Source organism: Pipistrellus hanaki (assembly GCF_964339955.1).
Source record: "Pipistrellus hanaki genome assembly, chromosome: 11".
Lineage (NCBI taxonomy): Eukaryota > Metazoa > Chordata > Mammalia > Chiroptera > Vespertilionidae > Pipistrellus > Pipistrellus hanaki.
Window position 1 is genome coordinate 60,530,214 of NC_140513.1, and position 25,906 is coordinate 60,556,119.

General features: G+C 36.7%; 1 protein-coding gene across 3 annotated transcripts in view; it reads left to right on the forward strand.

The window, feature by feature from the left end:
* IFT74 (intraflagellar transport 74) overlaps window positions 1-25,906 on the forward strand; it is a 315,492-nt gene that overhangs the window by 36,883 nt on the left and 252,703 nt on the right. For all 3 annotated transcript variants that reach the window (XR_014796263.1, XM_084898267.1, XM_084898268.1), the window contains exons 13-16: window positions 859-938; window positions 13,797-13,850; window positions 15,753-15,850; window positions 16,945-17,071. Coding sequence is in view for 2 of the 3 variants with exons in the window: in XM_084898267.1 (XP_084754393.1) it covers window positions 859-938; window positions 13,797-13,850; window positions 15,753-15,850; window positions 16,945-17,071 (359 nt within the window). In the remaining variant the exon portion in view is untranslated. The remainder of the gene's footprint in view (window positions 1-858; window positions 939-13,796; window positions 13,851-15,752; window positions 15,851-16,944; window positions 17,072-25,906) is intronic.

Below are 25,906 nucleotides of genomic sequence, written 5' to 3' on the forward strand. Positions count from 1 at the left end.
GGGGTCCCAGATTGGAGATGTTGCAGGCTGGGCTGAGGGACATGCACACATACCCCCCCCGCACGACTTTCGTGCACCGGGTCTCTAGTTTATATATGTAAAATCCTAAGTGACTGGCTGACCAGTAGTTATGATGCACCCTGACCACCAACAGGCAGACACTCAACGCAGGAGTTGCTGAGCTGTATTGACTTGGCAACTGCTGTTCTTGAGTGATGCACTGGTAACCAGAGAAGAGTAAGCTAGATATTTAATATTCTTTTCCCACTTAATTATCTTGCACCTTTGTCAAAAATCAATTATATATAGATGCAAGATCTGGACTCACAGTTCCATCCCGCTGATAGACTTAGGGTGAGTGAAGATCAAGTCACAAATATTCCAGAACCACAGTTATGATTACTGTATATGAAGTACTAGTACAACTGCTTTTGCTAAAATTTTAACCCATATAATCTTCTATCAATGCAAATTTTCTCTTATTTTTTTAATGTTTGAGATTAATTTGCCAATTAGTTCAGTTTATATAAACCTACCAAAAAAAAAAGAATATTTTTCACTTCCTTAATGTTTTAAGTCATGCTCAAAAAAAAAAAAAAAAATGTGGGCAAGCATCAGCTTTTGGAGTCAGGCAACCTAACATCTGTAGAATATACTTTCAGTTCAAATGTGAATCATGAAAAAAGATCTAGAAAAGAAATTTCTAAATTTGTAGAATTATCCTGAGAATAGGGTACATATTTCTAGATATTGTTTATGCAGCTTAGAAAAGACATGATTTTCTAACATCATCATTAAATGTTTTCACTGAATACCTATACTATCTGTTATAAATTCATTAAATAATATTTTTAATAGGTTAACAGATATAAAAGAAAAAATCAATCAATTTCATGAAGAAATTAGACAACTTGACATGGATTTAGAAGAACACCAAGGTACTTTTTCTGGCATTTTTATAATGTATATTAACAGCTATATAGCAGTATTGAAACAGTGTTAATTTGGGCCTCGAGAACTGTTTATATGGGATTTATTATTTAATTGTGACATCACCAACTTTACTAAAATACTAAAGTATAATACTAAATATTACAATTAATATTAAATTATTTAAGCCAATTCAAACTTGAAATAACTTAAATTGATTATAGAATGATAAGAATTTATTTTCCTTGGCAAAGCAATTAAAAAAATGAACTAAAATGGTTTCAAGTTGTTACTGATTTTAAAGTTATATTTTCTCAGTATAGTCAATTATTAATTATTAATTAACTGGGTTAACTGATAGAGTTGGGAGGAGTGAAGATCAAGTCACAAATACTCCAGAAAGACTTGTGTAGGGTATGTAGCAAGTACTGAAATTTTTGATCCTCTTCCAGCTTTGTCTAGTAGTGCGATCTGAAGAGCCAAGACAGGAACCAGAACCCTTGGGGAAGCCTGGGGTCTGAGCAAGTGGAAGCGCTGTGCTGGGGATTAGGGAGTGCTGTGCAGTCAAGGGAAGAGGACGGGTATTAGAATTTCTTAACCAGCTTCTCGGTAGTGAGGGAGAGAAAGGTGGGCTTCTCATGGCACTTTAATCACAGATTAATTGCAAACCAGTTAGTATGCTCTTGGATTATCAAGAATTGACTATATTTTTTATGAGTTAGGTGTTATATTATAAACTGTGCATATATATATATATATATGTATACCTGCTATGTCTGAAGAACATTATTAGCAAGGAAAAAGGGTATTCTATCCCTAAAGTTTTTTACTTCAATTTTAAATTCAGTGTACTCAGTATTTATACTTTTTAATTTATTTATGAATAATTGAACTAGCTACTGTTGATTGATTACTTGCCTGATCTTTGCAAGAACCCTTTGAAGCTTTGTAACCCCTTTTATACTTGCTGAAGCTCAGAGAAGTTAAGTATCTACACTGACTACATGTTAGCACTGTCTCCCTAGGTGCTTGACTTTCCCTTTAGGCTGTAAGTTCTCAAGGACAAGGACTATCTCTTATTCACGTTGGTAAGCTCTTTCATCACAATGTCTGGGAAAATAAGCAGTAAATGTTTGTAGAATGAACTAAAGTAAAAGTTGGGCTTTAGTCATTTTTTTTTTGGCCCTCTAGTTCTTCAGATGTACGTATACACTCTTATCCAGAGAGTTTGATTGGTTTTATCACTTTCTAGAGAATTCTTACCTTGGGTTTTCTTATTGACATCTGTTTTCTCAGTAATCCTGGGTCAAAATTCTGGGCAATCTGCTTCTTAAGATGTAGAGGATAATCAAATTATTTTGACTTTCTGGTCCATACTTAGCTCTGCTTCTGGCTTTATTCTCTCTGGTCCTCTTTATTAATTTCTTAGATGCCACCTGAATGCTTCCATTTATAATCCTGTGTGTAATCCAACTGGATCTCCTTTTGCCTTGTAGTAGGGGTTCTGATTATTATAGCATGAAACCATAAATGATGTATATACACATCTGACTTTGTTAGTAGTTGCTTTTAGTTTTCAAATAAACTTTAAAAAGGTTTGCATTGCCCTGGCCAGTGTTCTCAGTGGTTAGAGTGTTGGCCCAAACACCAACAAGTCATGGGTTTGATTCCCAGTCAAGGGAGTGTACCTGTTTGCTGGTTTGATCCCTGCCTCAGTAGGGGAGTTTGGGAGAGGCAATCAATTGATGTGTTTCTCTCTCTCTCTCTCTCTCTCTCTCTCTCTCTCTCTCTCTCTCTCTCTCTCTCTCCCTCCCTCTCTCTCTCCCTCTCTCTCTCTCTCCCTCTCCCTCTCCCTTTCCCTCTCCCTCTCCCTCTCCCTCTCCCTCTCCCTCTCCCTCTCCCTCTCCCTCTCTCCCTCCCTCCCTCCTTCCCCCCTTTTCCTCATTCTCCCTCCCTTCCACTCTCTAAAAATCAATGAAAAAATATCCTTGGGTGAGGATTAAAAAAAAAAAGATTTGAATAATTCATTCTAAATTCAAAGGCAGCCTTCAGTACTGGGTAAGGTGAAGTTATGTTCTAAACTAGATATTAATGGTGGCCTTGTAATTAAATAACTCCGTCGAGGGCATTATATTTATTCATTTTAATAAGTTTTTAAGGCTATGATTTACAAAAGTTACATTGAATAATTATGTCTCCAAATTAACTAAATAAAATCAATTAACATTTATTTGACTTCTCTCTGAAAATCTTCATTGTTTCGTATGCTGAGTTATCAGTTTCTGTGACAATCTGGAATAAAGTAGAAAAAAATCCTTACAAAACACTTAGACTTTTGACCAATTCTAAATGGATTTCTTTGCTCTCAAATATTTACTTAGTCTTTGTAAGTGATATAAAATATAATATCTCATAACCAAAAATATTTGTTAGAAGAAAGTATCATTACTTTTTTTTTAAAATTGCTGGGGATGTCCTCTTATCATGTTATGTAACTTCACCCATATATTAGTTTTATTTTATTGATGAATCAGGTAATTTTGTTATATGGGTTCTAAATATATTTAGGTTTAAATGTGTATACTGTCTTATATTAATTGGGGAAGGAATTGTTACTGTTTTCGCTAACTAGAAGCAATGAGAAAACACTGTTGAAAATTGTTACATGTTCATTTTGACTACAAGCGGCATGGTTATTAAAGCATAGCATTATGGGCAAGTGCCATGCTACTTTTTAGAAGAGCCCAAACCCATCCTGATTTCTCTTTAGAGGACGTGCCCACCTTTGAATATTTACTAACTGTTGCTTTTTAAAATGTTGCACCTGTATGAGAAAGGTACAGTAGTAGGAAGAGCATTGTTGCTCTGTGTAAAGAAGAAAACAAATAGATAATAGTAACCTATATTCTCAACACATGCTATCATTTTAAATAAAAATCCTTTTACCACAAGGTTTACTTACAGCATATAGCTGAGTAATTTGTTTGTAATAAGGTAATTTTTGACTAAAAAAGGTTTTTATTCTCACCACAAATTATATAGTAGCTCATATTGAAGGTCCCTCAAAATAAATGTTTCTTGGTCCACTGAAACCAGGCCCTTACTTTTCACTATTTTACATTAAATTCTGTATAGAATGGTGTTATTACTTTATGACGTGACAAAATCTTTTATGGAATAGGAGCACAAAATAAGTGATCAGGCTGCTATGTAGAATTCCTGAGCCATTTGAAACTGTGTTGGTTCTCAGCTTTACCCAACACTGGCTTGTGCTTACACTTTCTACCATTTGTCCACCTGCTTCCAACTTCCAAAAATTTATTACTATTGTTTCCTTTTCTATTTTTCTCATTGCTGGAGTTTTACCTTTAAAAATTCTTTATTCTATGGTTTTAGCGACATTTAACGGAAGGGAGGGAGTGGGATGGAAATTAGATGTGCATGTTCAATTTGCCATCTTTATCAGAAAATTATTGGTTATAACTTACCTTACCCAGAATTTCTTAGAGTTTTAATCACTTTGGATGTTCTTTATTTTGTGTGTGTCTGTGTTTATGTGTGTGTTTTGCCTAAAATGAATTATTTCCTTGTGCTTTCATTAACTGTGCAATTAGCTTCAGCATGCAGGAGGAGTTACCCATTTCTGCTTTTAAAAAATTTTTTCTTTAATTAATTGTTAAAGATTCCAATTAATTTTCTTTTTAAAATTTTGTGCTTAATGTGAAAAAGTTTAAGCAGTATAAAAAGTATGTAAAGTAAAATGTTATCTTCTTTCTCCTCAAACTCGTTCTGGTCATCAGAGGTAATCATTTTTTTATAGTTTGATAATTAGCTTTTTAGTGTTTTCTATAAATATGCAATCATATACTTAAAAAATATATGTAATACTATATAGTTCTTCTAAGCTTGAGTTTTTTCATTTAAAAAATTATATGTAATGTACATTCTTCCATATGGGGGTGAATACACCTCCTTCTAAAAAGTATATGTCCTAACCGGTTTGGTTCAGTGGAGAGAGTGTTGGCCTGCAGACTCAAGGGTCCCAGGTTCGATTCTGGTCAAGGGCATGTACCTTGGTTGCAGGCATATCCCCAGTAGGGGATGTGTATGAGGCAGCTGATTGATGTTTCTCTTTCATCGATGCTTCTAACTCTCTCTCCCTCTCCCTCCTTCTCTGTAAAAAAATCAATAAAATATATTTTTTTAAAAGTATAGCATAGTGGCTTTAAAACCAGATGAAAAATGGTGCCTAACACATAGCAAGCATTTGCAACAACTATTAGCTGCTGTCATTGTTGTTAAGTATATTTGTTATTTTCATATTGGTATGTAGGTTGTTTCTTATTTTTCACTACTAAGTGCAATGCTGCAGTAGATAGCTTTGCTACATATATGTTTGTTAACTTGTCTATTTCTAATGGGTAAATAAGATCTACAAATTGCCAGTTTAAAAATAGTCACAGGGCTGAAACCGGTTTGGCTCAGTAGATAGAGCGTCGGCCTGCGGACTGAAAGGTCCCAGGTTCGATTCCGGTCAAGGGCATATACATTGGTTGCGGGCACATCCCCAGTAAGGGGTGTGCAAGAGGCAGTTGATCGATGATTCTCTCTCATCGATGTTTCTAACTCTCTATTCCTCTCACTTCCTCTCTGTAAAAAAAATCAATAAAATATATCTTTAAAAAAAAATAGTCACAGGAATATCAAGTACAGAATCAGGAATATAATCAATATTGCTGTAATATTACTGTAATTACTGAAATAACTGTATGTGTTATCAGAATGTTTACTTCTTAATTATATAAATTTCTAGTCACTGGGTTGTATATCTGAAACTAATATTATATTGTATGTGAACTAAATGAATTTTTAATAGGATGTTACTTATGTTCACAGTTTTTATTGCTTTTGCAAATTTATTTCTGAAAAAGTTGTACCATTTTATACAGTCAATAGCAGAATGTGAAAGAGCTTCTTTACCAATGCTAGTTGTTATAAATTTCTTCCTTTTTCTTAGTCAAGATAATATACACTTTTCTGACAATTCCCTGTTCTCAAAGACCTGAATTTGTGGTACTTCCATGATCCACAAGGTGGGGCTAATTTTCTGAATATCTACATACACAGGCAGGTTTGATGAATAGTTAATACAATATAGTCACATACATTCCCAAGAAGGATTTTTGGGAGTTATTACTTACTACAAATTATTCCTTCATTTTAAAAGTACAGTATCTTCCCAGAGATTGATTAAATTGTAAAATTGACTACCATTAATACAACATATCACAAATATCTAAATAAATAACTGCTATAAGTGATAAATATGTATCATAATAGGAGTATACATGAAATGCTATAGGATCACTGTCTGAATGAACTCATTGCAATTTATTCCATAATTTATATGTTTTTTTTTCAAGAGTTGTAAAAATATAAAACATAACACTTAGAATATTTCTTTATGCTTAGAATTTCAAGAACCCGGTTAGAAGCTTTAGTTCTTTGTTATTTTAGGTAAAAGGGAATTTATAAAAACAGAATAACTTTATTGTAGAGCACAGGTTCTGCAACCAGAATGCCAAATCTGGACTGTGCCATATTACTGGCTGATTTTGGAATTGCTACTTGACCTTTATGTATCTTAGTTTCCTCATCTTTACAATTGAGATAATAACAGTAGCTAAATTACTCTTAGGGTTGCTGTGAGAATTAGACAAATGGTGTGTGTGTGTGTGTGTGTGTGTGTGTGTGTGTGAGAGAGAGAGAGAGAGAGAGAGAGAGAGAGAGAGAGAGAGAGAGAGGGAGAGAGAGAGAGAGAGAGAGAGAGAGAGAGAGAGAGAGAGAGAGCGAGGGAGAGAGGGAGAGAGAGAGGGGGGGAGAGAGAGAGAGAGAGAGAGAGAGAGAGAGAGAGCGAGAGCGAGAGAGAGAGAGACTGACTCTCAGAATAACTTTCCTGGTGATTTTCCCAAAACATGTTTTGGAAAGTATTTTCCCATTAGCATTTCCCCCAGGATGTACAAAATGATCTAATTTCAGAGTGGTTTATCTTCTGGTATTTGAGATTTCAAATGGCATATATTCATTGCTATTCTAGTTTTTAAGTATACATTTAATGAAGAAAAATGGATCATTGCTAAGTTGGAGATTAAACTGCAGCTTATGTCTTTCATTAGAATGGTGGTATTATCTCCAGAACAAGTGTATCAGCACCATCTGAAACTTATTAGAAATAAAAACTATTGATCTCCACCCCAGGCCTACTAATTATGAAACCCTAGGGATAGGGCATAGCAATTTGTGTTTCAACAAACCCTCCTGATGGTTCTAATGCAGATTGAAGTTTGATAATCACTGCTTTAGGCAGTAACTAAAACGTTATGCTGTGTTTAGTACATGCCAAGGACTCCTCATTATGCCACCAGGTATTATTGACAATACTCTGTTGAATAGTCCTTTTTCTTTTTCTTTAAAATTTTGAGAGTTTTAGCAGTCATTTAACTTTTACATATTTAGAGAATTATTACATATTTTTAAAGTGTTTCCAGTGTGTAGAAATAGAATTATCAGATCTTGTTTAAAGAAAATTTCCTGATTAAATTTAAAACTTTTGTAGAGAATGTATAATTGGTAAGTTGGGTTAAACCTTAAAGCAGAAGTTATTTTAAAACAATAAATTTATATGTATTCATTTTAACATACCAGTTTAATAGTAGTTGATAAGCTAGTTTATTATATACTGCTATAATGATGTATGAAAAGTTGGTGGGAGAGAGAGACCAGGTAAAAGGGTGGAATTTCATAGGATCCCAAAACCAGTTAAAATTGCCCTAACTGGTTTGGCTCAATGGATAGAGCAACGGCCTGTGTACTGAAGGGTCCTAGGTTCAATTCCAGTCAAGAACATGTCCCTTGGTTGCAGGCACATCCCCAGTAGGGGGTGTGCAGGAGGCAGCTAATTGATTTTTCTCTCTCATTGATGTTTCTAACCCTCTGTCCCTCTTCCCTCATCTCTGTAAAAAATCAATAAATCATATTTTTTTTAAAAACTGATTAAAATTGAAGTAGGAGTGGAGGAGGAGGAAGTGTCCTGGCTTGCTAAAATACTGACAATGTTAAAGGGGGTTCAGGTAACAGCTTAGTATGAATTAATGTGACTTAGTCTCCAAAAGAGCTGAAATCCTAGTTTGCATTAACAAAAAGATGAATATGTATACTATGGGAAGTGATAGTTTTTTTAGAATCCTGTTTCTTAGCGTCGTATTTAAAGGCGATAAAGAAGAACTGGAACTCATTGAGTAGAATGATAAAGAGAATGAAGCCATGCTACATTGGAACATTCAAAGGTACTGGAGACTTAGCTTGCCTCAGAAGGACCCCAAGTGCTGGAAAGGAAAAAAAAAAAAAAAACCCTAGGTGTGTAAAAGTCTTTTAGAGCTTATTCTTAAAAAAAAAAAAAAAAATATATATATATATATATATATATATATATATATATATATATATATATATATAATTGATTTCAGAGAGAGGAAAGGAGAGAACTAGAAACATCAGTGATTAGAGAGAATCATCTATAGGCTGCCTTCTGCACATCCTTTACTGGGGATCAACTGGGGCATGTGCCCTGACTGGGAATTGAACCTTGACTTCTGGTTCATGAATCGATGCTCAACCACTGAGCCACACCAGTTGGGCGGGGGTTTATTATTGACCCACCTCTCTAATTTTATTTGCTTTCTGCTACCCTTTCACCTCCAAAATCAGTAGCCTGCCATGTTGGCGATTTTGAGGCCAGGGGAATCACTAGCCTGTGCCTTGTTGGATATTGATCAGAAGAGAAGTTTGGGGTAGCTACCTGTTCTGGAAAATGGCAATCAGATCTTTTATAAAGTCAGACTACTTTTTAGAGCAGCAGTCGCCAACCTTTCAGACCTCATGGACCACCAATGGTCCATGGACCACCGGTTGGCGACCGCTGTTAGAGTGTAACAGTAAAGGTAGCGCTCTAAGCCCTGAGTTAAGAGAACATCATTTGATGGAAGAAAAGTAAAGACTCAGAAGAGCATACTGACAGTGAAGACAAAGATGACTGTGGTGGTATTCAGCCCTTTGGCAAGAGGATTACTAGTATATTTTCCTTACTCCACTGGCTGGCTAGCAGAGAGTATCAAAGAACAACAGTGTCTTTTCTGCAATATCCCAACTCCTTTATAATAGTCCATTCTCATTTTTTTCTTTCCTCCCTCAAACTGGAATTAAGCCTGTATTTATAGCGTAAATTTTGAGTTATTTGTCATAGTAGCGTATACATTTCTTTTAAAAGATTTTTTATTGATTTCACAGAGGAAGGGAAATGGGGAGAGAGAGAAGGAAACATTAATGATGAGAGAGAATCGTGGATCGGCTGCCTCCTGCATGGCGAACCTCGCTGGGGATTGAGCCCACAATTTGGGCATGTGCCCGACTGGGAATCAAACCATGACCTCCTGGTCCATAGGTTGATGCTCAGCCACTGAGCCACACCGGCTATGCAGTATATACAATACATTTCTTGAAGGAATATATATTACGCATCTCTATAATTTCTACATTACCTATTAAAGTGCCTTGCTGAAATGATTCTTTATTAAAAAACAACAACACCCTGAACTCTTTTCACCCATCTAGTTGCCATATTATTTTATACATAATTTATATTGTATTTTTAACTTTTTATTTTCGAGTTGTACACCCTTCTAACGTAGACTGGTAGCTATCTTGTTTATTCTGACATCTGTAGCGCCTGTTACAGTGTCTGGCACTAGTAGGTACTCAGTCAATTTGAAATATATTATGTGCGACCATGATCACATCGAGTGCTCAGAACTTGAGGATAGCTCTGAAATTCCCTGGGTCCCTTTCCTCTCCTTTGGTCTCCTTGTTCTTGATTTTACTACATTAGACCCTTTGATTGCCCGCTTTGCACCTCCAGTAAGATATACTGATCAGCTTCCCATATCTATGTCTTGTCCTATCTTGTGATTGTAAATCTAAGGACAGATTTGGTAACTCCCCTGGCTTAGGACTGCCCACATGAGCCTCCAACATTAATCCTCCAATTGAGAAATCATAAAATAGTGGAGTTCACTAGTGCCCTGAACTCTTTTCCTAACAATAGTGATTCCGAAGGGAGTTTTATGGAGCTTGGGAATCTGCTAAGATGTACGGGAGCTCTGTCCTATCTAATCCAGCTGCCAGCTCTAAAGCTGGAAACGCTGAGCAGATATGCCTTCCAGCTCGGTTTGATGGTGACTAGGAGCATGGATTTGAGGGGAGCAGAAGGGAGGAATTCCCTTGACTTGGATGATAAGTGTATGGTGAAGTTCTTACAAATGTATTAGGGGGTACAGAGGGGTGCGGCCTGTGAGTTTAATTGTGGCTATACTAGTATTGGGATGTCCTGAAAGGTACCCAGATGAGTCTATCTAGAAAGCAATTGGATAAAACAATTTGAAAGTTAGGGAAAAGTCACAGTTGAGGGTTCTTAAACTACAAGAATTGGTGGGATTTCCTTGGGTGTAATGTAGCACTAAAAGTCAATTAATAGCAGAACTCAAAATTTAAATGAAGAAAAAAGAGAACACCATGAAAGGAAGACAGAGAAAGAATTATCTAAGAGTAAAAAACAGAAAAGCAGTCCCAACAAAAAACATAAGGGAAAACATTGAAAGAAGGCTGGATGGATCTATAGTGTCAAATATTGCGGAATAAGATAAGAGTTGAAAACTGACTCTTGAATTTTATAATTAAAGAATAATATAATGTTATTGAGAACAATTTCATTGGAATGGCAGGAGGTGACTCCTCATTGTGATTTCTTGAGATCTTATAGCAAGATGAGAAACTGGAAACATGTGTAGAAGATTCTCTTAACTTTAGAAGAGGAAAGATATGATGAGTTAAATTCCTGTAAAGTCCTGGTTGCAGGCCTCCTCCTAATCCCTTAATGCCTGACTCATCTCTCAAGAGTGCAACTTCTCAGACAGCCGCAGCAAGGAACCAGCACTCAGAAACCTAGGCCGCGACAGGTTCAGCAGATACTAACATTTCTGCTGCTTCTCAGCTGTTTCATAACATTTACTAGTACATGCACATCACCCTGCCATGAGGGTATTCCAGATCATGTGTGCTACAAATGCCACTTCTTTCTCAGTTTCCCACCCAAAATACATTGCCATAAGGTAATGACTGGTGACATTTTTAAAAAAATATATATTTTATTGATTTTTTACAGAGAGAAAGGGAGAGAGATAGAGAGCTAGAAACGTCGGTGAGAGAGAAACATCGACCAGTTGCCTCTTGCACACCCCCTACCGGGGATGTGCCCGCAACCAAGGTACATGCCCTTGACCGGAATCGAACCTGGGACCCTTCAGTCCACAGACAGACGCTCTACCACTGAGCCAAACCGGTTTCGGCTGACTGGTGACATTTTTATAGGTCTAATCTTAACCCATCTTTAAAAAAATGTAATCATTTACAAAGTTCGTCATTAGGAACAAATGTTCTCTCTTCCTTCCCCTCACAACTAGTCATGCTCTGAGACCATTGCTGATCTTTAGAACTGAGTAGTTCAGTGAAGTTGTTAATGCATTCAAAGCCTTAGCCTAAGTGAACCCAGTGTTCCCTGCTGGTCCTGGTGCCCCCTAGCGAGGAATTCATGACCACTGGGTACGTACTGTCCTTAGACAGTAGCTTTCCCGTTCAGTTTTTTTTATTACCAGTACTGTTTGGGGGCTTTGACAAGATTTTATGAGTATCAGAATGAGTCTGGGTAAAATATTTTCTGACCAGAAAGAAAAAAACTGTTTGCTGACCCAGGTCTCTGACTGCCTTCAGTTTTGTGTACTCCTAACTCACTTCCCACCAAGCAAGTCTGTGTACAAGTGGAAATCCTGCCTCCATGTAATGGTCAGCTCTACCCGATTATGTTCCTCTGCTCCCTCACTTCATTGCTACTCTAGCCAGTACTGGGAAGAACTGTGTGTGCTATAGGAAGTCATATGGAGCACCGGCTAACCTGGGTTTTAGTCTCTGAGTCTATCAGCTCTCCCCTTTTCTTTGAACTCTTCTTCCTAAAGTCCTTCTAGACGCTGGCTTCTTATCAGGAACCCTCTTAGCTTCTTATCCCCTCCTTCTTTGCTTGGCATCATCCTCATAAGCTTCCTTAGTCTCCACAGAATGAAGCAAACACACATTTATTCTGCTTACTCTCCGTGGGGCCCTGGGGAAACAGGGCTGCAGCTGTCTCACTAGCCCAAGAAAATACCAAGTGCCTCCAACTCAGTTTTGGTTACACTGGAAATCCTCTTTGTATAAAGTAATTTAATCCATCTCTGCTAATGATCTTTCCATGCAGCCTGTGTCAGATTTCATCCAGCTGTCTGGTCCTCGGATTTTTGCTCTTTTAAATGTGTCTTTTACGTATATTAAATGAAACATGCCCCAAACTGCTGTAAGCAACTTCTTCAACTTACTGCTTCACTTTTTAATGAAGAATACCACCACGTCCTGTAGTTACTCAAGGAGAAACTTGGGAGTCAAATTTGACTCCTCACTGTTTAATCATCACCAGAATCCTTTGTCTGGCTCTGAAATGTCTCAAAACCAATATTTACTGCCTTACATCCTAATTTGCTACAACTCTGCTCCAGGCAACCTTCATCTGTCACCCACATTACTGTAACAAGCGCCTAACTAGTCTTTAACCTCCATCTCACTTCTCTTATATTCTCCAGATCAGAAATCTTTCAGAAATGCAACGGACCATTTTATTCCCCTGCTTAAAATTCTTCAGGGATTTTGCCATTGTCCTTAGAAGGAAGTCCAAACTTTTATAATATGTGTCTTACAAGATTTCTCATAACCTACCTCACGTTTGTGCCACTTTTTCCCTTACCTTCTCTGCCTTGGCCGTATTACTCTTTCAGTTCATAGCCACAACTTAATTTGAAGGTAAGGACCTTCAAATTTCTGTACTTGTAATGCTTTGACTTTGAAATTAATCTTCTGTTCTTTGACCAGGTAACTCTTACTCATTTTTTTCTTTATAATGCAGCCTAATTATTACTTCTTTAGAGAAAATTTCCCTGAGCTCCTCATCTTTTTTTAAACAATAAATTATTTCTACAGCCGAAACCGGTTTGGCTCAATGGATAGAGCGTCGGCTTGGGGACTGAAAGGTCCCGGGTTCGATTCCGGTCAAGGGCATGTGCCTTGGTTGCGGGCATATCCCCGGTGAGGGGTATGCAAGAGGCAGCTGATCGATGACTCTCATTGATGTTTCTAACTCTCTCTCTCCCTTCCTCTCTGTATAAAATCAATAAAATATATTTTTTTAAAAAAAGTATTTCTATAGATCTCCTAAAAATAAAAGTATTGTCCTTCTATAATACCCTTTATTTTTCATACGATAGCAATTAGTACCTTTTAATTTTAATTACTGTTAAATCCCTAGACTTTCAGCTCTGTCGGGGAGGCAACCTGCTATCTTGCTTGCCGCTGTGAGCTATTCAAAGGTGGAATAATCTTTCCTTGGCGCTTAGGTTTCCATTACCAGGAGTGTTCATGTGTAGGCTCAATAGCTCAAAGTTGGGACTGAAATAGAGAACCATTGGGAAGCCTTTAGGTCCTTTCCAAATAGTCAAACATACAAATAAACGGTTTTAACAGATTCTGTAAGTCAATGTATAAGAATTACACCTAATTGAAAGTACTGAGCATTCAATGAATAATCACATACGGAATACCTAAGAGATGTTTCTAACTTAGAATATCTTATCTGGAATTTGTGAAATTAATATTATATTTTGTATCTCTCATAGGTGAAATGAATCAGAAGTACAAGGAGCTTAAAAAAAGGGAGGAAACTATGGATGGTAAGTGGTAGTCTTATAACTATGAAAATATTATAATTTTAGGTAACTGTTCATTTTACCAAATCAGAAATCTCATTTGGGAAGAAATAATCCTATCTAGTAAAAGAGTAATATGCAAATTAACCATCACCCCCACGACAAAAATGGCGGCCCCCATAGCCACAAGATGGTGAGGCCCAGTCCCCACTGCTGGAGTGTCTGGGCCTGTCTGCCCAAGTGGGCAGATCCAGCCTTCCCGCTCCACCGATGCTGCAGCATCTGGGCCCCTCAGCCCCACTGGGGTTCGCGCAGACCAAGCGGCGAAGCTGGACCTGCCCCCAGACACCGCAGTGCCCAGACTACTTCCACCCCCAACTGCTTTCACTCCCCAGGATAAGCCCCCACCACCCCAGGGTCCATGTTCATTAGTTATGCTAATATGCATGCATACAAGTCCTTTGGTTGATGTCTTACCTCCCACTGCCTTCTCTCTGAGGTTGGATGGTCTATTCAGTATTTCTTTGTCTCTGGATCTCTTTTTGTTCATCAGTATAAGTTGTTCATTATATCCCACATATGAGCGGAATAATGTGATATTTATCTTTCTCCAACTGGTTTATTTCACTTAGCATGCTTTCCAGTTCCATCCATGCTGTTGCAAATGGTAAAAGTTCCTTCTTTTTTATAGCAGCATAATATTCAATTTGGTAGATGTACCACCATTTTTTAATCCACTCATCTGCTGATGGACACTTAGGCTGTTTCTAAATCTTAGCTATGGTGAATTGTGCTGCTATGAGCATAGGGGTGTATAAATCCTTTCTGATTGGTGTTTCTGGTTCCTTGTGATATATTCCCAGAAGTGGGATTACTGGGTTGAATGTTAGTTCCATTTTTAGTTTTTTGAGGGAACTCCATGCTGTTTTCCACAGTGGATGTACTAGTTTGCATTCCCACCAGCAGTGCACGAGGGTTCCTTTTTCTCCATATCCTCACCAGCACTTGTTGTTTGTTGATTTGTTGATGATAGCCATTCTGACAGGTGTGAGATGGTATCTCATTGTCATTTTGATTTGCATCTCTCAGAGGATTAGTGACTTTGAGCATGTCTTCCATATGTCTCTCGCCCTTCTGTATGTCCTCTTTTGAAAAGTGTCTATTTAGGTCCTTTGCCCATTTTTTGATTGCATTGTTTACCTTCTTTTTGTTAAGCTGTATGAGTTCCCTGTAAATTTTGGAGATTAAATCCTTATCTGAGATAGCATTGGCAAATATATTCTCCCATGCATTGGGCTTTATTGTTGTTTTGTTAATGGTCAATTTATTGTTTTATGTTAGCAGTAAAATTGTTTTTAACTATATGTTTTTAATTTTAGAAGATCTGTAGATACTTTAAGAAAGTAAATAAGAGCAAATTGGGTACTGGTTCTATATTAGACAAGAAGAAAAATGAGTTCTTAGAATATTTATAATCTGAAAAAATTATTAAACTTATTTACTTGAGATTCAGCATTATAAGTAATATAATATAATATAATACTGATTTTCAGATATTGTAGTAATCAGTAATGTTTTCAGAAGTAAAGTTAGTGGCTAATTATAGATATTAGTAATTGTAGATGTATCAAAGAGATCCTATGTAAACACAGGCGTTTTTTTTTCTGATTTTTTAAAATTAACTGTTACTTTTGGATCCATATACATTTTTAGTTTACTTGTATCGTATAAGATTATAACAATTAAGCTTTAAAAGTTTGAATGTAGAAATGTTCTTATTGAGTAATTACCCTTGGGTTAATAAAATATTAGACATAGATAGTTTTAAATTTGCTTTGAATTTCTACTCCTAAGACCCACAAATCAGTGTTTATATAGTGTGAACTATAGCATGAGTAGCCTCTCATCATATTTCTCAATTGGCAGCTTTTATTGAGGCTTTTGAGGGAAATAAGAATCAGGAACTGGAACGGAAGGCACAGATAGAAGCCGACATTGTTGCACTTTTGGAGCACAGTAGTCGGGTGAGTACCATGTACCTGTCCTGGTGTCCTTGATACTTTTACTGTGATTACCTCTTTCAGTCCAACTAAAAAATGCATGGTTCATTACTGCATTTGTTCATTTAAACTGTTCCTTTAAAATTCTCTTGCTTGTTATTCTATTTCCTTAAGCTATTAATTTTTTGTCTTTCTAATTCAGCTAATTAGTTGTATTATGGGGAAAAGGATGACATGTATATCAATATTATATATATATATATATATATATATATATATATATATATGATGTCAATATTCAGCAGTAAGTGAGGGACTAATTTAATTATTAAGATTTTCTTCTATTGTTAATTTATCTGAACTTTTAGAAATAGCATTTGCACAGATAAACTTAAAAAGCCAGATATATGATATTGGAAAATGTTAATATATGTTTTTAAATATATTTTACCCTGTAATATATGTTATAAACAAAAAGGTACGAGGTATCTAATGAGTATCTCGTTTCACTAAAACATGTTTATTAGGCAGCCACTGGTGTTTGGTACCAGGAGAGGAGAAATACGTGTTTCTTTTCAATATTCTTAGTGTTTTAAGACTCGAATTGGTTCCTAAAATAGTATTGTTGAGTTTTTTGTGCAATGAAATAAAGCAAATCTTTTTTAAAATTCTGAATTTTAATTTAGTCTGTCCTTATTGAGAAAACCTGATTTGCATCTCACTCTGTTCTTCTATGAAACATATGTAATAAATGATGTATTTCAAAGAAGAATACCCATTCAAAATGTCCAATCCTTTAGCAGTATTTTCTATGCGTTTTATTCAAGAGTTAAATTTGTGGATTTTTTTATTTTTTATTTTTAAAAATATATTTTATTGATTTTGTACAGAGAGGAAGGGAGAGAAATAGAGAGTTAGAAACATCGATGAGAGAGAGTCATCGATCAGCTGCCTCTTGCACACCCCCTACTGGGGATATGCCCGCAACCAAGGTACATGCCCTTGACCGGAATCGAACCCGGGACCTTTCAGTCCCCAAGCCGACGCTCTATCCATTGAGCCAAACCGGTTTCGGCTGTGGATTTTTTTAAATCATTTTTATTTCTCTTCAAATACAGAATATAAATCGTATGAAACAGATATCCTCTATCACCAATCAAGAACTGAAGATAATGCAAGATGATCTCAATTTTAAATCTACTGAAATGCAGAAATCACAAAGTACAGCTAGGAATTTGACTTCAGGTAAGAAAACAACCTAGATTTTAAAAACCTTTTTTTTTGTAATAAATGTTATTCTCTTTGATTTTTGTTTTAAAGACTGAGGACATAATTTATGAATGCTTATTGCTTCAAATCATTTATAGTCTCAGCATTTTGTGTGACTTTTCACAACAATTTAATAGTATTTCATTGAATAGTCTCATTCATTTAACATTTATTAAAATATCTATATCTGTATTATAACTTAGTTATTCCCAGATTTAAAAAAAAAAAAATCCACTCTGTTCCCCCAAGAAACTTCCAACCTGGTGGAATTGAAAGTAAACAGTCTACCTTCTATAATAATAAAAGTATAATATGCTAATTAGACCAGATGTCCTTCCGGACCACCTTTCTGATGAAGCCGGGGCTGAGAGGAAACCTGGGTCCTAAGTGCCAGAGGGAAGCCAGTGCCAGCAGCAAGGGGAAGGAAGGCTTACTCTTTTTATTTATTTTTATTTGATTGATTTTTTTACAGAGAGGAAGGGAGAGGGATAGAGAATCAGAAACATCAATGAGAGAGAAATATCGATCAGGTGCCTTCTGCACACCCTCCACTGGGGATGTGGGCACAACCAAAGTACATGCTCTTGACCGGAATCAAACCTGGGATCTTTCAGTCAGCAGGCCAAAACCGGTTAGGGCAAAAAGGCCTACTCTTGCACAAATTTTGTGTATCGGGCCTCTAGTCCTATATAATAAAAGCTTAATATGCAAATTGTCCCCTCCACAGGGAGTTCAACCAGGGGGCGGGCCAGCAGCGGCAGGCGGCTGGGGAAGGGAGGTCCCCCCTGGACAGCGGCGCCAGCAGCAGTGACAGTGGTGGCAGGTGGCAGGGGAACAGGAGAAGGGAGGCACCCTGGCCAGCAGCTGGTCGCTGCTAGGGACCCTACATTCTGTGCACTGGGCCTCTAGTTAAAATATAGTGAAATAGTGCTATAATAGAAGCACAGGAGCAATGGAAGTACATACATAGGACTCATGTTCACCCCAGTCTTGGGTAGTTAAGAGAAGTATCCTAGAGGAAGTGATGTTTATATTATAATTAGTTTCAGCAATGATAATTAATCTGAGAATAGAACAGCACTGTCCAACAGAAATGTAATGCTAGCCACATATATAATTTTAAGTTTCCTAGAAGCCATGTTAAAAAAGTAAAAAGAGACAGATGAATTTGAATAATGTATTTCATTTAACCCAGTGTGTCCAAAATAAGACCATTTTAACAAGTAATCTATATATATACAGAGCCAGGGTCTGTAACATCCACAGCTACCGAAGGCTCCACCTAACACCCAGGCTGCATGCGCAGCAGGTCTGGTGGGTGGCGAATTGTGGCATCTGGACCAGGGGAAGCGGGGCCAGCACTCACACTCACTCACAACCTTACACACGCTTGCACACACACACACCACCCACCAGCTCACAGCCTTTTATCCCTTTCTTTCCCTCTCTCCCAGCTCACTTTCCAGTTGAAATGTGACTAGGACTTTCATTACTCTGTTGAATAAGAGTGGTGAAAGCAGACATCCCTGTCTCTTGCTTCCAATCTTAAGGGAAATGCTTTTAGTTTTTGTCCTTTGAGTATGACGTTGGCTGTGGGTTTGAAATATATTGTTTTTATTACATTGAGGAATGTTTCCTCTATCCCCACTCTGCTGAAAGTTTTTCTTATAAATGGGTGCCAAGTTTTATTAAATGCTTCTTCTGCATCAGTTGATATGATCATGTGGTTTTTATCCTCTTTGTTTATGCGATGTATCAATTTTATTCATTTGTGGATATTGTACAAACCTTGCATCCCTAGAATGAGCCCTACTTGTTCATGGTTTATAACCTTTTTAATGTATTGCTGAATCTGGTTTGCTAATATTTTGTTAAAGATTTTAGAATCTATGTTTATCAGAGATATTGGCCTGTAATTTTCTTTGCTTGTAGTATCCTTATGTAGTTTTGGAATTAGGATAATTCTGACTTCTTAAAACAAGCTTGGGAATCTTCCCTCTTCTTAAATTTTTTGGGAATAGTTTGAGAAGCATAGGTGTTAGTGCTTTGAATATTTAGTAAAATTAATCTGTGAAGCCCACCTGGTCCAGGACTTCTGTTTATTGGGATTTTTAAATTATTATTATTATTGTTGCTTCAATTTCAGTAGTAGTAACATGCCTATTTATATTCTGTGATTTTTCTTGATTCAGTTTTGGAAGATAGTATGTTTCTAGGAATTTATCCATTCCTTCCAGATTTCTCAATTTGTTGGCATATAGTTCATAATATTTTCTTAAAATCCTTTGTATTTTTTGGTGTTAGTTCTCCTCTTTTATTTCTGATTTTATTTATTCAGGTCTTCTCTCTTTTTTTCTTTATGAGTCTGGTTAAAGGTTTGTCAATCTAGTCTATCTTTTCAAGGAAGCAGCTCTTGGTATGATGGATCTTTGGGTTGTTTTTTTAAGAATCTATTTCATTTATTTCTGCTGTGATCTTTATTATTTCCTTCCTCCTATTCACGTTGTTTTTTTTTTTTTTTTGTTTTGTTTTTTTGTTCGTTTGTCTTTTTCCTGTTTAAGTGTAGAGCTAGATTTTTTTATTTGAAATTTTTTCATGTTTCTTGAGGTAGGCCTGTAATGCAATGGATTTTCCACTTAGGATTCCTTTTGCTATGTCCCATAGGTTTTGGTTTGTTATGTTCTCATTTTCATTTGTTTCAAGGTATCTTTTGATTTTGTCCTTGATCTTGTTAACCCAGTCACTATTTTGGAACCATGGTATTTAGCCTCCATGTCTTTGTGTGTTTTTCTGTTTGTTTGTTTTTTGTGTTTTTTTTTTCCTTGTGATTGATATCTAGTTTCATACCATTGTGATCAGCGAGGATGCTTGATATAATTTAAATCTTCTTAAATTATTGACATTTGTGTTGTAACATGTGGTCTGTCCTACAAAATGTTCTATATATACTTGAAAAAAAATGTATACTAGTATTTCGCTTTGAAATGATCTGCTGCTCTGATTAAACTTAACTGATATAGTGCATCATTTAACACCATTGTTTCCTTATTGATTTTCTGTCTGGAGGATCTATCCATTGATGCCAGTGAGTTGTTAAAATTCCCTACTATGACTGTATTACTGTCAATCTCACCCTTTGTGCCTATCAAGATTTTCTGTACACATTTAGGTCTTCGTATGCTGGGTGCCTAAATGTTTACATGGATTATATCCTTTTGTTGGATTGCTCCCTTTGTCATTTTTTAGTGTGCTTCTTTGTCTCTTACTACAGCCTTTGTTTTAAAGTTTATTTTGTCAGATATATGTATTTCTCCCCACCTTTTTTTTTTCATTTCACTTGCATGAAATTTCTTTTTCATCCCTTTACTTTTAGTCTGTGTGTATCTTTAATTCTGAGGTGGACCTCTTGTAGACAGCATATATATTGGTCTTCCTTTCTTATCTATTCAGCTATTCTATATCCTTTGATTGGAACATCTGAGCCATTTATATATAAAGTAATTATCGATAGATACGTTTTTATTACCATTTTATTCTTTTCACTATGTTTATTTGTTTTCTTTTTTTATTTCTTAAAGCAGTCCCTTTAACATTTCTTGTAATTCTGGTTTAGTGGTAACAAACTTCTTTAGCTTTTTCTTGCCTGGTAGACTCTTTATTTCTCCTTCCATTTCAAGAGATACCCTTCTGGGTAAATTAGTCTTGATTGTAAGTCCTTGCTTTTCATCAGTTTGAAAAATGTGTTTTTCATCACTTTCTGGCCTGAAATGTTTCTGTTGAGAAATCAGCTGACAGTCTTATGGGAGCTCTCTTGTAGGTATCTAACTTTCTTTCTCTTGTAGATTTTAAGATTCTTTCTCTGTCTTTAAACTTTTCTGTTTTAATTATGATGTGTTTTGGTTTGGACCTTTTTGTATTAATCTTCATTGGGATTCCCTGCACATGAGCTTGCATGTCTTTTTCCTTCACCCAGTTAGGGAAGTTCTCTTCAAATAAGTTCCCTGTCTCTTGCTCTCTCTTCTTCTTCTGGTACCCCTATGATGCAGATGTTGTTACACTTTATGTTGTTCCAAAGGTCCCTTAAACTACCCTCATTTTAATTTAATTTATTTTTTAATATATTTTATTGATTTTTTTTTTTTACAGAGAAGAACGGAGAGAAATAGAGAGTTAGAAACATCAATGAGAGAGAAACATTGACCAGCTGCCTCCTGCACACCCCCTACTGGGGATGTGCCCACAACGAAGGTACATGCCCTTAACTGGAATCGAACCTGGGACCCTTCAGTCCGCAGGCCAATCGACATTCTATGCACTAAGCCAAACCAGTTAGGGCTATTTTATTTTTTTGTTGTTGATAATCCTCACCTGAAGATATTTTTTCCATTGAATTTTAGAGAGTGGAAGGGAAGGAGAAAGACAAAGAGAGAGAGAAATATTGCTGTAAGGAAGAAACATTGATTGATTGCCACCTACATGTGCCCTCACTGGGGCCAGGGATTGAGCCTACAATTGAGGTAGTGCCCTTGACAGGAATCAAACCTGAGATCCTTGATCCTTTTATCCCCAGGCTAAACTCTAAACACTGAGCAAAACAGGCCAGGGCTACCCTTATTTAAAAAAGATGTTTTCGTTTTGCTGCTCTGATTGGATGTTTTCTGCTACATTATCTTCTAAATCATTGATTTGATCCTCTGCTTCATCTAACCTACTACTTACCTCTGCTACCCCCTGAGTCTGCCCGGATCTCCTTCAGATCCTTCCAAGAAAGTCTGCACTGTGGGCCCAAGCTGGCCACAGCCTGCTGACTCCTCCATAGGGCACTAGTTTGGCAGATCAGGGCCACAGGGAGCTGGGAGGGCGGGCCTAATGTGTTCCCTCAGGCTGATGCCTCATGGAGGGGAGTGCTTAACTGGGAAAGATGTCATCTGTGGAACTGTGAGTCATGGATTCAGCACAGGCACCTTGGCAGCTGTCCTCCAGCCCTCTCTGTATGACTCTATTCTGCTCCAAGCCACTGTATCTCTGCCAGAAATTTGGATGAGAGCCTGCAACTGAGACTTTCTGTGCTCACCCTTTGAAAGGGTACTTGGTTTTCTATCAGACCCCTGTCTCTTCCTTGCGGACAGAATTCCCACTGATTTTCACAGCCAGATGTAATGTGGGCACCTGTTCTCGACTCTGGTACTCCAGGCTTGGGAGCCCAGCATGGGGATGAGACCCTTCACTTCTCAAAAAGTACTTTTGCAGCTGAGAGGTCCCTGTGGATTCTCTACTGTCACATATAGGTGCAGGTCTAGCACCTTTTTGTGTCTCCGCCCTTCCTCTTACTCTGGATGTGGCTTCTTCTGTAATTCTTGGTTATAAGACTTCTGTTCAGCTGTCTTCATTTGGTTATTCAGGTCGATTTTTTTCTGTAGTTTAGTTGTCTTTTTCATTTGGTCCTGGTAAGAGGTGCCTTTCCCCTACTCCACTCTATCTTGTATCCCTACCATCTCTGTGTCTTCTGTGGGGAGATACTTTATGCCCTTATGCCCATTACATATTGTGTTGTTTGTTTTCTTATTGTTAAGGATTAAGAGTGTGTGTGTGTGTGTGTGTGTGTGTGTGTGTGTGTGTTTGGAAACCAGTAGAGGACCTATGTTTTCTGCTCAGGGGTTCCCATTTCTGGACAGACAAGCAGTATGTTGCTGACTGTGGCTCTACAGCCTCAGACCAAGTGGACTCCACCTGACTTTACTTTGAATGAGATGACAACTCTCTCTCTCCTCCTAACAGAGCAGAGCCCCAGTCTATTTAATTTTTTTTTTAAAGATATCTCCTCAAGAAAATAAGAGATTTATAAGACCCTGCACAGGTGACTATCATGAGTAGCTTGGGGGCTATCTCTCAGGCTCTGCCTCTCTAAGTTTGTTTCTCTCTGTCACACGCAGACTCAATCTCACTTAGGTATGCCTGCCTACTAAAATCACATTTATATGGTCTAACAGCTCAGATCCTGCACAGTTCGTCTATGTGTCTCATATAAGAGGACCCATGAGAGAGCCCTTGTATATTGTTGGTGGTAATATAGACGGGTGCAACTACTGTAGAAAACAGTGTGTAGTTTCCTCAAAAAATTAAGATTGAAACTGCCTCATGACCCAGCAAGTCTACTTCTTGGAATATATCCAAAGAAACCTGAAATATTAATTTGAAAGAACATACGCGCCCCTATGTTCATTGCAGTGTTATTTACAGTGGCCAAGATTTGGACACAGCCCAAGTGCATACCAGTAGATGAGTGGATAAAAAAGCTGTGGTACATTTACACAATGGAATACTACTGGGCTTTAAAAAAGAATAAAATCTTATATTTTGTAACAGTATGATGGACCCAGAGAATATTATGCTAACTGAAATAAGCCAGTCCGAGAAAGACAAATACCATATGGTTTCACTCATATGTGGAATCTAATGAACAAAATAAACAAAATAGAAACCATACTGATAGATACAGAGAACAGACAGCTGTCAGAGGGGTGGGTGGTTGGGTGCTGGATGTAAAAGGTGAAAGTATTATGTAAAAGAAAAACAACCCACCTCATAAACACAACAGTATGGTGATTACAGATTACCAGCAGGAAGGGGGTTGAGAGGATGTAGAAGAGACTAAAGGAGGATTATATGGTGATGGAAGGAGACTTGACTTGAACACACAATACAGTATACAGATGATGTATTGTAGAATTATACATTTGGAACAAATTATTAACCAACATCACTGTAATAAATTCAATTAAAAAAATTTTTTTTTTATGTTTGAGAAACACTAGTGTATTGCATGAGTAAAGAGGCAAGGTATCTGTCAGCAATCATTTTTATTTATATTTTTGGAAAGGAAGCTCCAGGGAATAAATAAATGCACTGATGGCAGAATATTTGAGAAACATTTCCCCAGGTCAAAGTGGTTCCTTCTGAGATTTTGCCACTGTGTACACACTGCTTGGTAAACTTTGCAACTTCACAGCATATCAGAAGGAACTGGTCTGCATCCTCTTCCTGCCTCTTCCCTTGGAGAAGCCTTTAGCTTTTCATGGGGACTTGCTGTTACAGGAAGATAAACTTTACTCTATACCAACCACCATTTTCTCCCTTTTGCTAGGAAAAGCAGTTTGTGTACCTCCTGAATATTTCCTTCATATGTCTTCGAATTAAACTTGTAGTTAGATTAACGTAACTGTTTTCACCCGACAGTCAAAATATACCAGCTAAGTACATTTCCTATTCAGAGTATTGAAACCATAAGCACAAGTGACTTTTTTTTAGCACTTTAATTCTCATCTGAACTCTTTTTGACCTTAGAGATATGAAACTAACTAAACAAAACCCTGTCAACAACATTTAAATCCATATACATATATACGTTTTTTAGTAACATGTGCCAATATGGTTGAGTCTTACTAGTAAGACTCTTAAAGCAACAAAAATGTTTAAGCTTAGTTATACCACATTAAAATAAATTTAGTTGCTAAAAGCTTTCTTTTTTAAAGCAATGTCTTTTGAAGGTTTTTTTGTTTGTTTGTTTGTTTGTTTGTTTTTTTACCATTTGATATTTTAAACTCTATGTGATAATTGTTATACTTGTGATTAGAGTCACCCAATTTTTGAACCTGAGATTTGTATTATAATATCACCTTCTTGGTATATTTTTAATCAAATAATCTTTTTGGTTTATTAGATAGAAGGGAAAGGTTTGCATTTGATTTTTTTTTAGTTAGAGAATCTGTACAGATAATAAAACTAATTGCAAGTAAATCTTGGTAAATCTTATATGAAGAAACCGACTAACTTAATCATTGTGTGCCTACATATGAGGGAGACATAGAAGGAGATTGAGTGCCAGGCCTACCTTGCTTTATTGTGCTTTGTTTTACTGCACTTCACAGATACTGTGTTTTTATCAACATCTAGGCAGGATCCTCGACCAACACAATGATTATGATTCACTGAAGACGCAGATGATAGTTAGCTTTTTTTAGTAATAAAATATTTTTAGTTAAGGTATGAATATTGGTTTTTGGGGTTTTTTTTGTTTTTTTTTTAAATATAATACTACTGCACACTTAATAGGCTGAACATAACTTTTATATGTCCTGGGAAATCAAAAAAAATGTGTAACTCACTTTATTGTGGTATTTGCTTTATTGCAGTGGTCTGGAACCAAACACGTAATATCTCAAGGGTTATGCTTGTATAAACTCTACCCAAATTCTGATCTGACTGCTGAGCTATGTGTGCATTGGGCAGACTTTAGGAGACTTAGGAAAAAGCAGTAGCTAGAAGTTGGCATACCTGATAGGGAGATTTCAGATACTGCCTGTTCCAAAGGAGAAAAGTTAAGAGTTTTAGTTCAGAAGTTTATTGCTCATTTATGATACAAGTCATTCTTGAAAGGAGCAGTAGAGTTTTTACAACATGTCATTTAAAATGTCCATTATGTTATAAAAACTTACTACACAGGTGAAGAAATAGAATAATGTCAGTTAAGGGAAAAGCAGTCACTATACATTGAACCTGAGATAATCTAAATGTTGAAATGAAAAGGACTTTTTATAAATATATTTAAAGAATTAAAGGAAAATAAAACAATAATAAGTGAACAGATAGAGAATCCCACAGAGAAATGAAATTAGAAAAAAAGAACCAAGTGAAAATTCTGGAATTGAAAATATAAATAAGTGAATAAAAATCACTGACTGACCTTAATTGAAGACAGCAGAAAAAGAGTTGGTGAACTTGAAGATAAATCAATGGAAATTATCCAGTCTG